Genomic DNA, 12941 nt, shown 5'->3' on the forward strand with positions numbered 1-12941 from the left:
CCTGATGCTCACCACTTTCACGTCCCTCCTTGGCAAAATGCGACGAACGGACTAGGATTGGGTGAAACAAGGTGTCTACTGCTCTTTCCCATTCTATTTGCGTCCTCCGAGAAGCGTTCTCATTCGATCATTGCGCGGGTCAAAACAGAGTACGACAGAGCCGAAGAGAGCGAGCGAACGGAACCCAGCATTGGTCAAGATCATCCACATAGTCACCACACAAATCTGTATCTTGCTTCCCCAGCCACTCAAGATATCTGTTTCTAATTCACTGTTTACCTGTGTCCTGAGCGTTTGCGGGTGCCTCACGTATACTTGAGAGGTAAATGGCATCTTGCGATTAACAATTAATATTAGAAACACCTATAGTAGATTCTATATACAAGAATTAGCTCGAGGAAGCAACCGAAAAAGTCCACCTCGCGTTCAAGATAATATAGATGCACTATATATTGACCCTCATAGACGGTGTTCTTCCACTACACATTGTCGATCCCATCAAATACTACACACAGAATGTCGACCTACGTCGTCTTAGGGACCAACCTGAACACCCTGCGGATTGTGAAAGGTGTCCTTCGGATCTAAGTCTCCCTTGAGGTCTTCCAACCTTGGAAGGTTGCTACGCCAGTACGCACGCTGGGCATCGGGCATTTTAGGATCCGGACATCCGAGATATGCATGTCCCGCACTCTCTGGCACTGCCTGAGCCAAAACGTTGTAAAGGCCATTGGTGAAATCATACGTAGTCTGTGAGATCGGACCAAGTGGGTTGACTACGAACACTTGGAACCAGAAAAGCACATCGCGGTGGCCATATGCTGTGGCATCTTCAGACACGGAGTTGATAGCACCACCCTCCAAGCTGAGCGTAACAAACCAGGCCAAAGTGCCGGCATTAGTCTTGTGGATGTAATCGAAGAAGTCGTCGATGGCTGAATCAGGAATCAGCGTGTCGGGGGTGAATCCAAGGGACTTGGCGTAAAACCAGGTCGGGGTATCTCCGACCAGCTTAAGGATGGTATCTTCCAGAGCATGGCCGATCATCCCCAGCCAATCCGCCAGAACTAGCACAGTACCCGGCTCGCTGGTGGGGAATCTCTTCTCCAGATCGAGCTCATCGTACTCCTCTTTTGAGCCGAAGAAAATGCCCTCGAGAATGATCTGGCCGTCGAAGATGACCAAATTCGAGTAAAACTTCCAGGAGAGATTCTCCTGGGCTATAAATGCCTGCCAGTCCTTGACAAGATTCGCCTTCTGTGCAGGAGACCCCAGATTGAACGTGAATGAATATTGAACGGCCAGACCAGGCGCCTCCTGCGTGCGCACCTTGAACTCCGTGACGATTCCAAAGCTGGCAGCGGCACCTTTGACGGCGAATAGAATATCCTGGTTCTGTGTATTCGATGCCCGCACAATACTCGAGTTCGCCAAAACCACCTCGACTTCCTCAATGTGGTCAAGCGCTAGACCCCACTGGCGCGCTGTCGGGCCCAATCCGCCCACAGTCAGGTGGCCACCTGTCCGGATGGTCGGGCAAATACCGTGTGCCATTGCTCTGCCGCCTGCATTATAAAGCTCGGTGTCGAGATCGCCTAGGGTTGTTCCGGGGCCGATGGTCGCGACGAAGGTCGACTCGTCCATGGAGAATTGCGAGAAGTGCTTCATATCGACCACGATGGCGCCATTTTGTCCTCCGAGGCCTAGAGCCAAGTACGAGTTAGTCGACTGCTTATGCGGGCAGCTGAAGTACTATTATCACTAAAGCCGTACCGTAGTTGCCAAAGCTATGTCCTCCACTGCGCGCCTGCACCTTGTAATCATAGTCAGAGGCGCATTTAACTACAGCAGCGATTTCCTCCGCTGACTGAGGGTAGGTGACTGCCGCCGGGGTGACGGGGATATTCAAGTTGTACGGGTCGACTGCGGTAGTCTGGTAAAGAAGCGCATCTTGGAATGTGACATGAGCAGGGCCGACGGCCGATACTAGACAGTCACGTCCAGCGGCAATGCTGGTGGTATTGCCCATAGCGAAAAGGCCGAACCAAGGATGTGGTTTACGAAAAAAAGGGACAGGCTCACACGAACACCTGGGCGATCCCCCTTCTATGTATACTGTGGGGGGAAATACGGGCTATCGGTCACTAGTCCATCACAGAACCCACCAAGGGTTCCTGTTTAGGGCTTAGGGGGCCTGGGCACATTCCAGTCTGGCATTTGCAGCATGCGTACGGAGTAGGCTTTAACACAGTTGTTATATAGTAGTTAATATACCTACCCTACATACATATGTCGGTAGCAAATTTACGCCAAAGATAAAAAGATTCTGACTAGGAAACTGAAAGACCAAAGCAGATTGTGAACAGATCGAGATAATTAGGGCTTAATAAAAATGTGATGGATCCATGGAATAGGGGCGTAAACTTTATCCACGTGTGAGTTGGAACGCGTCGCGCGCGTTCGCCGAATCCCCAACACTCCAGCAATTCTCAACACCCCAGCAATTCGCACTAGTCGGAGTACACGGAGTAGATACAGTGACAGCACAATGTGCTCACGTACTCCGTAGACGAACCTGCATGGCTCTCAAGCCGTCCTACAGGCGAATGCAGAACTATTGGTTCTGTTCCAAGTGCGTCCTCCAAACTAGTTGTAAGCTTTTTTTTTTGCTCTAGCTTCTATTGATACGCACGCGTGACTCCTATAGTTGTTGATAGCCTGTGGAGGATTCTATCATTACCTAGTTAGTAGGCAGCTAATATTCCTTGGCTCAGCATCACTTATGTCAATATAGCCCTTACTCGTCGTTCTAGGTTATCCAAAATGATATCGTGGTCATTACAAATAGTAGTGAAAACAAAAGTATAGATTTCAATAGACACCAAATCAAGATGCACATGTGCCCTTCAACAAATTATACCAAGCCGAGCACATAAGTAATAGGAGACGAGAAGACTATAAAATGTGTCCTCTCTACCCCTACCAAGTTGCTCCATGATTTAATCATTTAACACCACCTTCCTTTGTAGGGGCAGTCAGTCTTGTTGGCTTCAGCGAACCGTTCTCGTGGTCTGTGTTCTCTGGCAGATATCCTTGATCCTCGTCTCATCGGGCACGTCGTTGAGGTCTGTTAGCTTCATGTGGGCGTTGGTTGTAGTTGAAAATGTGAAGGCGAGCAGCTTCTCCAGTACTTCGCAAATAAAGGGGTCAAGTCAAAGGTATAGACAGGGACCGGCTCATCTTCCTCCGCTCTGTTGCAGTTATTCGTGTCTGGGCTTTTTAGGCTCCCAGCTAGATCTTCGTTATCGTCTCCAGATTGATTGTCATTCTTTTCTTTGGATTGGTCTTCGGCTCGATTTTTGTCTTCGTTTCTGGCTTTGGCTTTGTCTTTGTCTCCGGTTTGGTTTTTGGATCTGGCTTGCTCTTCGTCTTTGTATCTGACTTGTCTTTTGTCTCTGGCTTTGGCTTAGTCTTCACTTCTTGCTTTGCATTGGTCTTCGCCACCCGTCTAGTTGTGATCTTTGGCGGTTGTGGCCTTGGCTTTGCGTCCGGTTTTGCTTTGCTCTTCGTCTCTGATTTGGTCTTCGCTTCTTGAGTTGGCTTGGGCTTTGCGTCTGATCTTAGCTTGGGCTTTGAGTCCAGTTTTGCTTGACTTTTCGTCTCTGGCTTGCTCTTCGTCTTCGCGTCCGACTTGCTTTTTGCCTCCGGCTTTGGCTTGGTATTTGTCTCCAATTTTGGCTTGGTCGTCACGAAAGTTATTGTAGGCCCGACCGATTTCGCTTTGTGTTCTTTTTCAACCATCTTGATATTTGGGGTCTCGTTATCGTCAGATTGATCGAGGTCAAAAATATTTGGGTACAAGCGTCCTCCTAGAATCTCATTCGCGTCTTTGTCAGCGTAGTTGGGCACCTGGGCACCTGAGCATTAGCGTGATTATCAGCCTCAGCCTCGTATTCGTCTGCATTGGACTTAGCGTCAGCAGCACACCACCCCCAGCACCTTCCATGTACCCGGCTTCCTCAGCGTCACCTTCCCTGCCAGTATTTGCTGATTGTTTGCCGTTGCTGGGGCGTTAAAAACAGACGTGGTCCACATCGGATTCCCTGCCATGCAAGCCACCATGACCGATTCAATAATTGGGCCGCAGTGCATACTCGAGGATAACGGGGTTATTATTTTCTCTCATTCTGACTGTTTTCTTTTGGCCTTAGTGCCTTGATATGTCTCCCCCGTATTGTGGCAGACGGAATACCACTAGTTGGACGAAACAAAAAGGGAGAGATATATAATCAGAAAGGATACAAACTTCACCGTCTCCTACGATAGCTTAAGGCAAATATCCCATAGCGCAAATGAAGTAGTATGTGTATGTACTTCAGAGATATTTGACTAAATCCTAACCTGCAAGTCATCGAAATTGAATTAGGCAAACTTTCAAAAGCGCGTTACCTAGATTGGAGTTTCTGCTTTTCTACTCTTGCAGTCTTAACTAGTCAAATCCCCTAATAGGGAACGTGAAATACTAATTATTGCTACCTTACGGAGTGGGAATCATGAGGGAGACAATGGATCTCATTGCTATGTCCTGTCTGAATGTCACCAGGACTGTAGCCAGGACCCTTTTTTTTGGGTTTTTGGGTTTTCTTTCGTAGTATCACAAAATTCTCCAATCCGTTCAGTGCAGGTGTGGTGCCCATCTTTCACGACCTCATTAGTTGCAAGGTCGGGCTAGTCCACAACATCACAAAATTCTCCAATCCATTCAGTGCAGGTGTGGTGCCCATCTTTCGCGACCTCATTAGTTGCGAGGTCGGGCTAGTCCACAACAAAGCACCTACTCCCATGCCGGGCCGCGTCCTTTGGTGCTTTGTCTCCAGCTGCGGTAAGAGATATCCCGTCCACGGCTTCGGCCTCGCCCTTCTCCGTCACCTCCCATAGTGGAAGCCTCAGCAGCCGGGATGCTGGGGTTGCGGGATTCATTGACCATGACCTTGCAGTAGTAGACGAACATCTGATAGTTGACGGGGCGTCCCAGATCCTTCAACTCCTCTTGAATGTAGGGAGCCTTCAAGACCTCTCCGTGCAGCTCGTTCAAGAGTCGGTCAAGCGCAAAGTCGCAAGAGGGCTCATGGTTCTCTGTCTTCAGACGGTTGAACTGGTTCTGGTAGGCCATGATAAAGTCTGCAGCCGTGGCGAAGCTACCACGTTTGATTTCCTCCCACTTCCTCAGCTCGCGCGCAAGGAACTTCGACTGGTTGGGCAGACTCAGCCGCCTGATGGTGCTGAACATTTCGTCGGCGTAGGTGACCTCGTTTGGGTGCTCCTTCACTTTGAGTTGGAGCGAGGCATCCACCTGATTGTACAGCCAGCGCGAAACAGCGAGTGTCCAGAACTTCCATTTTTGGTAGTCGTCGTCCCTTGGGTGGGGCTTCGGAAGATCACTGTCCACAAGTGCATCGAGCTTGAAAGGTCGCAAGGCATGAAGGACCTCATTGCCCCAGACTGTAAGACTAGAGTCTGGCCTCAGCTTCTGGATGTTCAGAAGGGTTACCTGAGTCGGCTTGGGCAAATCAGCGACCTGAGTGCGTGGAACTCGAGGTTGTTCAGGCTCGGCATCATGCCGGCCGGCACGAGGGTGGTCGGTGAAGAACGACATGGTAGAGGAATGATTGCAAAGATGAGCGTGGTGACTGAGCTTTGTAGACTTGAAGAAGATATTGTTATCAGATCATTGTGTTTTGCCTGGTGAATGAATTCAGCTCACTGTGGTTGGTGCTTTCAGATAGAACTGTATGTTTATCTGACTGAAGAAGTGTCCGCGGTGGATGTGAGAGGAAAGAGAGAAAGGAAGAAGAGGAAGAAGAGAAATCAATTTAAAGCCTTCGTTTGCTTCCGAAGATGGGACAAATGAGATAGCAATCGCGCAGAGTCAACATAACATAACGCTTATGTCGGGGTAGGTGAAGCCAGGTACTCTCATTCTACAAAGTTCAACTGTCATGAATAAGCGCTCTTTCCATTCTTGAACGCCAAGAAAATATCGTTTTAGAAGGCTCGGCTAACGAGGTATCTTCGATTGATATAACTTCAACTGAAAATGTACTGGCGCGCATGTCCAGTCACTTTCTCCATGCCCCGAACGCCGTGAACTACCACGCATTTTGGGTTTGGTTTGCAGACCTGTAAGCCATATTATAGTCACTTATACATCTTCTTAAATCTGATCAGATATTGTTTATCTTGCCGTTTCTTCGAAGTAGGCAAAATGTCCTGGGAAAGAACGAAAAGCGTGCGTCCCTTAGGGCCAGAATGTCACGTGCCTGGTGCTCTTGCGATCAATGAAGCTGCAAAAAGACCAGAAATCTGAACGTATTGTAAAGATCTTTCCTACGGATTTTGTACACGTCATCCCATAACTGCGGTTCAGGGGACATGTTCGATAGTTGGCTTCCCTGCACTCCATGTAGATTGTTCCATATCATCTATGCATTTGAGGAGTTCCGTTGCAAGTTTGAAACTAGGTAGCCTCACTGATAGTACCTAGTAGTGCTTAGCTATATACCATAGTCTGCACATTTATCTATATGATATCCCGGCTATTTGAGCATGGCTCGGCGCATTCCTTAAGCTCCGACGTTTCCACCTGCCATGTTCCGCTTCTGGGAAGCGATGGCCTTATTCTTGGGTAGTGATGTTTTCCATGCCTTTATTCCCGAATTGAAGCCCTCATCAATCTGCTCCAGTGTAACCCCAGCTGTTTCTGGTACGAACAAGAAAGTCAAAATCCCAATGACCGCGGTGACCCCAGCATAGAAATATCCCACATTGGGACCCATGTCCCCGTAGGCCGCGCCTAACATGTAGGGCGTCCAAAACGTTGCACCAAAGGCAAAAATACCATAGAATACTGTTGTGTTGGCTTGGCCAAAGGTGCGAAGTGAGACGCTATGCATCTCCACAGAAGACAGGTTAGCACTAGCAGCAATAGTCCCACCAAACACAAAAGCCCACAAGCACAGAAGAACAACCGTCACTATCTCAGCAGTTTCATCCATTCCAAGAGCAGTGCACACAGATGAAAGAGTTAGCATACAGACAGCCATGACAATGTAGCCCGAAAGCATGGCAACTCTCCTCCCGCCGTATTCCACAATGAACGGGCCAAAAAACGATCCTCCTAGGATGCACAAGCCAATGATGACATTGATTAGGTACGGGTCGCTGATGCCAACTCCTTTGAGAAATAGTGTAGCGTACGGTTGCACAAACTGAATACCAGTAATGGCGATTCCAACCATGATCATGGCGGATGTCAAGGTGCGACCGACATGCTTCCTACTATAAATATCAAAGAACGAAACAGATTTTAGGCTTTCACGCTCGTTTGCAAGGTTTGTCCTGATATCATCAATCTGCGCGGTGATCTCCGGCGAATATGGACTCTGATTGTACAGCACGCTGAACGAGATCCGCGCCTCTTCCTCTCGGCCATGTCCCATGAGCCAGCGTGGGGACTCAGGGAGCATCAGGATCCCAGCACCAAGAATTACTCCCAGGGGTATTTGGCATAGAATGGGTGTCTTCCACTGCCAGTCGTTGGTCGGCTCCAGATGAGCAGAACCCGCGCACACCGCAAAAGCAGCAACATTCCCCCCAGCAAGCCCGACATTATACAATCCTAAAGACAGCCCACGCTTGTTGGCCACGATGCACTCGGAGCCATACGTGACACTGGCTGCCATTAGCTGTCCAAGACCCACAGCACTGATCGATCTGCACACCATGTAGCGCAAGAAGCTTCCACTGGTGCCAAGCATTCCAGCAGCACCGATAATAGCCAATGTGCATCCAGCCTGGATTGAACCCCTGCGTCCAATGTATTGACCTGTCACGCCCGCAATCCCGCCTCCGATGGCAATGAACAGGAAGTTGAGGCTGATGAGTGATTGTTGCAGTGGCGTCAGTGAGCAATACTGGATGCTGGCATAGGTGTTCGGGTCTAGGACTTGCTCGCAGCTTCCAAATGCGTGTTTGTAAGAAGGCATGATAAGGACCGTACCGGCGTAGCCATTGTCAAAATTCGAGATCCATGCGGAAAACGAGACCCATAAGGAGAGGCGTAACATCGATCCGGTCGTGCTCGGAGCATTACTTGTGGTAATGGGCTGGACGGTGAAACTGGCGCATATGTCGTTAGAGTTGGACTCGGGCTCTATTTTCGGTCTTTGATTCTGCAAATTCATTTCCAACGGGTCTTGAGTATGAAAAATTAGGGAGTTGTTAGCTGCGTTCAGGTCATGACCATTGACGATGAAGGTATGGAGTTCTTAGCGAGAGCTCCTGGATGCTGCATTCCAGAGCCAAAGTATACACAAATTATGAGAAGGAATGTGAAATATGAAGTCCACCAATCGGGAGGCTTGCTCGTTCCCAGCCTTAAGATACCTATGGAGGAAGCAGAAATCGCATGAACTAGAGCAATCGTACAAGATGATATCATACCTGTAACTAGGATGTATACAATATTTCATTGTTTCCGATGTGTTAATTCAAGTTAGCTTGTCAAGGGACTAAGTACCCTCGGACCTTATTGAGCTTAATGCCACTGAGGTTTAATCCTCGTTGTGTGTCCCCTGTTATATATTAAGAGCTTATCAGCATCTCCTAATATTTTTCAAATTTTTCTCCCGTCTACTATAAAACTGAGCCGCGAGAAAAGCTGTCCTAAAATAAGATCATCTAAAAAGATATAACAAGGCCTCTCATGCGGCGGATTACTCTTGTCCGGCCGGGGTAGACGCTTTTGGTGGCTGCAGTCGCATTAAACTCACTAGATCCCCGAGACCCAGATTTAGCTTGATCACAGTAAGACATTTTCAAATGAAACCTACTTGAGACCAATCATTCCCCCTCAAATGTCGGGATCGCGTGCCTCTCATTAGGGCATAGTGCCATGTCACGTGCCACGCCAAATAACACGACGCTCCACCAAATAACTTGGGAACGACAACTGAAGATGGAGCTCAAGACCGTCCTAATTCTCACTGCGATATACATTGGTGAGTACTTCCCCGCACCACTTTCCATCTCAACCTTCGAAAACACCCTTGAAAGACCTCCAGCAGAAACAAACAACCAAACACTAACCCCTCATAAGCTATCCGCCTCTTCTTTAAGTCACGCAACTCGAGCTCAGCAGCAACCATGTCTCACGGAAAGGTCACCGAGATCGACAAGTAAGTCGTACTTGCTCCAGCGCTCAATAAGTTAAATTCTAATATCCGCCCAACAGCCAAGTCATCTTCAAAGCCCTCACCTCCTCCGGCCCCGTCGTCGTTGACTTCTTCGCAACCTGGTGTGGACCCTGCAAGGCCGTCGCCCCCCGTTGTCGGCAAGCTGAGCGAGCAGTACCAAAACGTTCGTTTCATCCAGGTGGACGTGGACAAGCTGCAAAGTGTCGCACGGGAACTGGGCGTGAATGCTATGCCCACCTTTGTGGTGTTCAAGGATGGCAAGGAAGTCAACCGCGTTGTTGGCGGCGACATGAAGAAACTCGAGGCGCAGATTAAGGAAATATCCGCATAGACGCTTTGCGCTTTGTCTTGGCTTATCGGTAGCCTTTGAGAATCTCGGAGTGGAGGCATCGATCCCCGTATACTTGGGGAACTGTATGGTTATTTGTCGGTATAATCAGTGTAACTCACGAATCACGAATTGAAACGGTGACTTAATCCTACGCAAGTAAATGCATTAATTGAAGCTACACCATGCGCACATCGAGATACGGGTCACTGTGAGCGTCCCGGATCGACACCGACTTAGCCATTAATACATATGCAGCGGACCTCAGGCCGCGTGGGATGGTTTCTACTTTAGTGCCCTACCACTTGCCGCCTTCTGATCACAGAGTGAAACAGAGCATGGGCCGGAGGCCTAGAGGCCGGGACGGTCAGATACAGGCACCTAGCGAGTATCTAGGATGTATGAACGGGACGTCTCAAAACTGGTGTCAACGACATTCTTCGAGTATAGCTCTAAATCTACCAGGGCCAATATCATTCTAATTCCCTTCAAAAATAATATGAAGTTATGGAAAGTACAATTGGCAATCACAAAGCATACCTAGTGCAAGAGCATATCCAGTGCAAGATTACCTTCAAAATATCCAAGGCAACGTCTCTCAACTATCTGCAGCCTGGAATTCCACTTGCACTTGATTCGTATAGCGAATCAACTGCGGACTCAAATCAAGTGCCATGGGAGCGCCTGAATCCGAGCTCATGTTGGAAGCAGAGGGAAAGACAGCCGCCTGTTGTTGCTGTTGTGCCTGTATTTGCTGCATCATCAGATGATGCTGGGCATATGCACTATACCGTCCAGTGTTCATTCCAAACTGTACTCCACCCGCCGACTCCCTTATTTCCACCGCAACGACTTCTCGTCCAATGACCCTAGCATAGTCGCTTGCTTTCCTGACGGCGTCGCGCATTGCCTCCTCACGGGATTCGGAACTCAGAGCCTTTTGCGTCACCTCGGTGAGACACCACTCGAGGGACTGGATCTCGATGTTGGGGTAAGAAAACAACCCCCCAACGACTTCGTTAAGCTTGGTGAAGTCCTGGAAGAGTGCATTGAGCGACAGAGTCGCATGGTATACAGTAGGGAGAGGCTTGCCCGACTTATCGCTCGGTACTTGAGACCATGTTTGTAGCGAGGTGGAAGAGAAAGAGGTCACTGGTGAGCCTTTGATTGTTTCGCCGGTCTCCGTTTTGGGCGACAGGTCTTTAAAAAGCCGGTTGATCTCGTTAGATGTCTCGGTGACCTCCTTGGACACGCTTTCTCGGTTTTTCCCAGTTGCCTTGACGACGAAGCTGAGGGCAGCTCGTTCCGGCTGGCGTGTGGTGGACGAACTGCCGTCTAGCACGATCTTGAGTGGGGCCATTTTTGTCTTGAAGGTTGGGAAAGAGAAGTTGTCTTGTTTACGAATACCTAGGTAGAGGCAGAGCTGTGCCCACTAATACCTGAGAGTGGAACCCCCAAAAACGCCTTGGAGGCTATTATTGGCAGTTGACGGGGCCGCATTGCGGGGTACTGACCTTGCAAGTTCGCCTTACAAGCACTTGTGTACATCTACTGTTTGCATCCGTGGATTTTCTGCTCTCTAATAATAAATAACCCTCAGAATATCGCTTGGACAAGTCTGTGTGATAGACAAGTGCCATATCCCAACTTTAACGATCTCTTGGTGTGTTTGACATGTTTGCATTGGGAATATCGATAGTGTACAGGGGTGCATTCTCCGACGACGCGAAAATCGCGCAGACATATATCTATGGGCCAGTGGACCTAGACCCATAGTACTGCTTCAAAACTCCATTTCATTTTCTCTCGGGCCATTTTCCACATATATTCAAAATGTCATGCAGCGACTGCACCTCAGACAAACCCTCAGACAAACTCTCGTCCAAGTCTAACCCAGACCATGATGACGGGTCCGTTCTACAAAAACTCGTGCAATTAGTCGTCAAATATCTACCGGAAGGATCTGCCTTGCTTTCATCCTCGTGTTGTTGGCTGCCAGTATGTTATTTTCCAGGTTACTAGGCTGTTGAACGCGTGTGCTAAATTTCTAGACTGTCCTGGACTTTCTCTTTGCGGGTTCGGTGGCCACGGCTGGCATTGAGAAACTGCGAAACGCTTTTCTGGCGATTTCCATTCTGACTCTTGTATGGGGCGTGTGGCGCGAGGGGCTCAGTCGTAGAATGCTGTGGCGCATTGCGATCTGTGTCGGTTTGTCGGCTTGGGAGCAAGTGAATCGGGCGGGAAAGGTCGATGGCGAGGGGCATCACAGCTGTCATCATTAAGAGCCGACGACGGGGTTTCTGGATGAAGGATGTGAAATCCCTTTCTTTCTTTTTTCTTTTTGTTTTTCCATGGCACTAGTATGCATCGACTCCATGTTGGAAGGATTATCAACATGGCACAATTTTGCCCGGCAGATGAAAAATTACAGTGCACGCTCTTCTTCATAAATAGCCTAATTTTCATAAGCAGGCTAACGTAGATGATGTTGTCGCTTCTCAGAAGCACGCCCAGACTTTCCCCGACAGGGTCTAAACGGACGTGTTTTTCATCGCTCGTGATTCCGATGAAGTTGGAACTGATGAAGTACTATATCATCCAGCAATGACTGACATCCTCTAACGGCCTTAAACAGTCTGAGCAACTCCATCAGCCTCCCCGCTGCGCACGTTCTTGCCCTTCGCCTTAATAGCCCCCAAAACGGTTTCGTAGGAGAGAGAAGGTTCAGCCACCACGAATACAGTCTGCTCTTCAAAGCAAATAGAAGAATCCTTCACCCCTACACCGTACAAAAGTGAAGATGTCAGTGTCCTGAAAATTATAACCGGATATAAAAGCAGCACTAGGACTCACCGGTCAAGGCTTCCACAGCTTCCTTGATGGCCGTGGAGCAGCCGCTGCATCCCATTTGGACGTTGAACTTGTACTGATGGTCCGGCATTGGTTCGAAGGTGAGATTTCGGAGATTGAGGGAGGGAAAGAGGGAGAGCGGGATAGACACATAGAGGAGTTTGGTAGTATATATATCTTAGCAGAGCTGAACTCAAATTGCTGAAACCAACGTTTATGCCGGAAACATGTCTGTTATTCTTTTCTATTCCATCCAGTTGCTTCTTCTGTGCGGCATTTGTGCGTAAAGTGCCTCGATTGATATTACCTGTCTCGGTGCGGCCCACTGCGCGAATTGTGCGATTTGCGGCTTGCAACTGGCAACCCCCGTCCATTCATCATCATGTCTCGTATATGACCAAGCTACTTTATCGCGGGCTTATACTGTGGGCTGCTCGCTGCGCTTCTGTATTACGACGTTAATCATCAAGAGACAATTCTTTTCTTTGGCGTGGAGTGGACCAGCTGCC

The 12941-nt window shown here is 48.8% G+C and overlaps 8 protein-coding genes across 8 annotated transcripts; 2 read left to right on the plus strand and 6 right to left on the minus strand.

Moving 5' to 3' along the window:
• Window positions 1-534: 534 nt before the first annotated feature.
• N7489_010633 (FAD-binding oxidoreductase) lies at window positions 535-2029 on the minus strand (the record flags this gene model as incomplete). The annotated part of the gene is made up of 2 exons (XM_056716382.1): window positions 535-1703; window positions 1774-2029. The coding sequence occupies 2 exons, from the start codon at window positions 2027-2029 to the stop codon at window positions 535-537; spliced, it is 1425 nt and encodes a 474-aa protein (XP_056564004.1).
• Window positions 2030-3291: 1262 nt separating this feature from the next.
• Window positions 3292-4186, minus strand: N7489_010634 (uncharacterized protein; the record flags this gene model as incomplete). Its single annotated transcript, XM_056716383.1, has 3 exons — window positions 3292-3917; window positions 3988-4064; window positions 4155-4186. 3 exons carry the CDS (start codon window positions 4184-4186, stop codon window positions 3292-3294), a joined length of 735 nt encoding a protein of 244 aa, XP_056564005.1.
• A 648-nt stretch (window positions 4187-4834) lies between these two features.
• Window positions 4835-5656, minus strand: N7489_010635 (uncharacterized protein; the record flags this gene model as incomplete). Its single annotated transcript, XM_056716384.1, has 1 exon — window positions 4835-5656. One exon carries the CDS (start codon window positions 5654-5656, stop codon window positions 4835-4837), a length of 822 nt encoding a protein of 273 aa, XP_056564006.1.
• A 967-nt stretch (window positions 5657-6623) lies between these two features.
• On the minus strand, window positions 6624-8243 carry N7489_010636 (uncharacterized protein; the record flags this gene model as incomplete). The annotated part of the gene is made up of 1 exon (XM_056716385.1): window positions 6624-8243. One exon carries the CDS (start codon window positions 8241-8243, stop codon window positions 6624-6626), a length of 1620 nt encoding a protein of 539 aa, XP_056564007.1.
• A 773-nt stretch (window positions 8244-9016) lies between these two features.
• Window positions 9017-9585, plus strand: N7489_010637 (thioredoxin family protein; the record flags this gene model as incomplete). Its single annotated transcript, XM_056716386.1, has 4 exons — window positions 9017-9059; window positions 9158-9236; window positions 9293-9374; window positions 9433-9585. The coding sequence occupies 4 exons, from the start codon at window positions 9017-9019 to the stop codon at window positions 9583-9585; spliced, it is 357 nt and encodes a 118-aa protein (XP_056564008.1).
• A 595-nt stretch (window positions 9586-10180) lies between these two features.
• N7489_010638 (SIMPL domain-containing protein) lies at window positions 10181-10942 on the minus strand (the record flags this gene model as incomplete). Its single annotated transcript, XM_056716387.1, has 1 exon — window positions 10181-10942. The coding sequence occupies one exon, from the start codon at window positions 10940-10942 to the stop codon at window positions 10181-10183; it is 762 nt and encodes a 253-aa protein (XP_056564009.1).
• A 473-nt stretch (window positions 10943-11415) lies between these two features.
• On the plus strand, window positions 11416-11864 carry N7489_010639 (uncharacterized protein; the record flags this gene model as incomplete). Its single annotated transcript, XM_056716388.1, has 2 exons — window positions 11416-11580; window positions 11634-11864. 2 exons carry the CDS (start codon window positions 11416-11418, stop codon window positions 11862-11864), a joined length of 396 nt encoding a protein of 131 aa, XP_056564010.1.
• A 345-nt stretch (window positions 11865-12209) lies between these two features.
• Window positions 12210-12523, minus strand: N7489_010640 (heavy-metal-associated domain-containing protein; the record flags this gene model as incomplete). The annotated part of the gene is made up of 2 exons (XM_056716389.1): window positions 12210-12361; window positions 12436-12523. The coding sequence occupies 2 exons, from the start codon at window positions 12521-12523 to the stop codon at window positions 12210-12212; spliced, it is 240 nt and encodes a 79-aa protein (XP_056564011.1).
• Window positions 12524-12941: the final 418 nt, after the last annotated feature.

Source organism: Penicillium chrysogenum (assembly GCF_028827035.1).
Source record: "Penicillium chrysogenum strain IBT 35668 chromosome Unknown utg000005l_segment0_segment0, whole genome shotgun sequence".
In the NCBI taxonomy this organism is placed as follows: Eukaryota; Fungi; Ascomycota; class Eurotiomycetes; order Eurotiales; family Aspergillaceae; genus Penicillium; species Penicillium chrysogenum.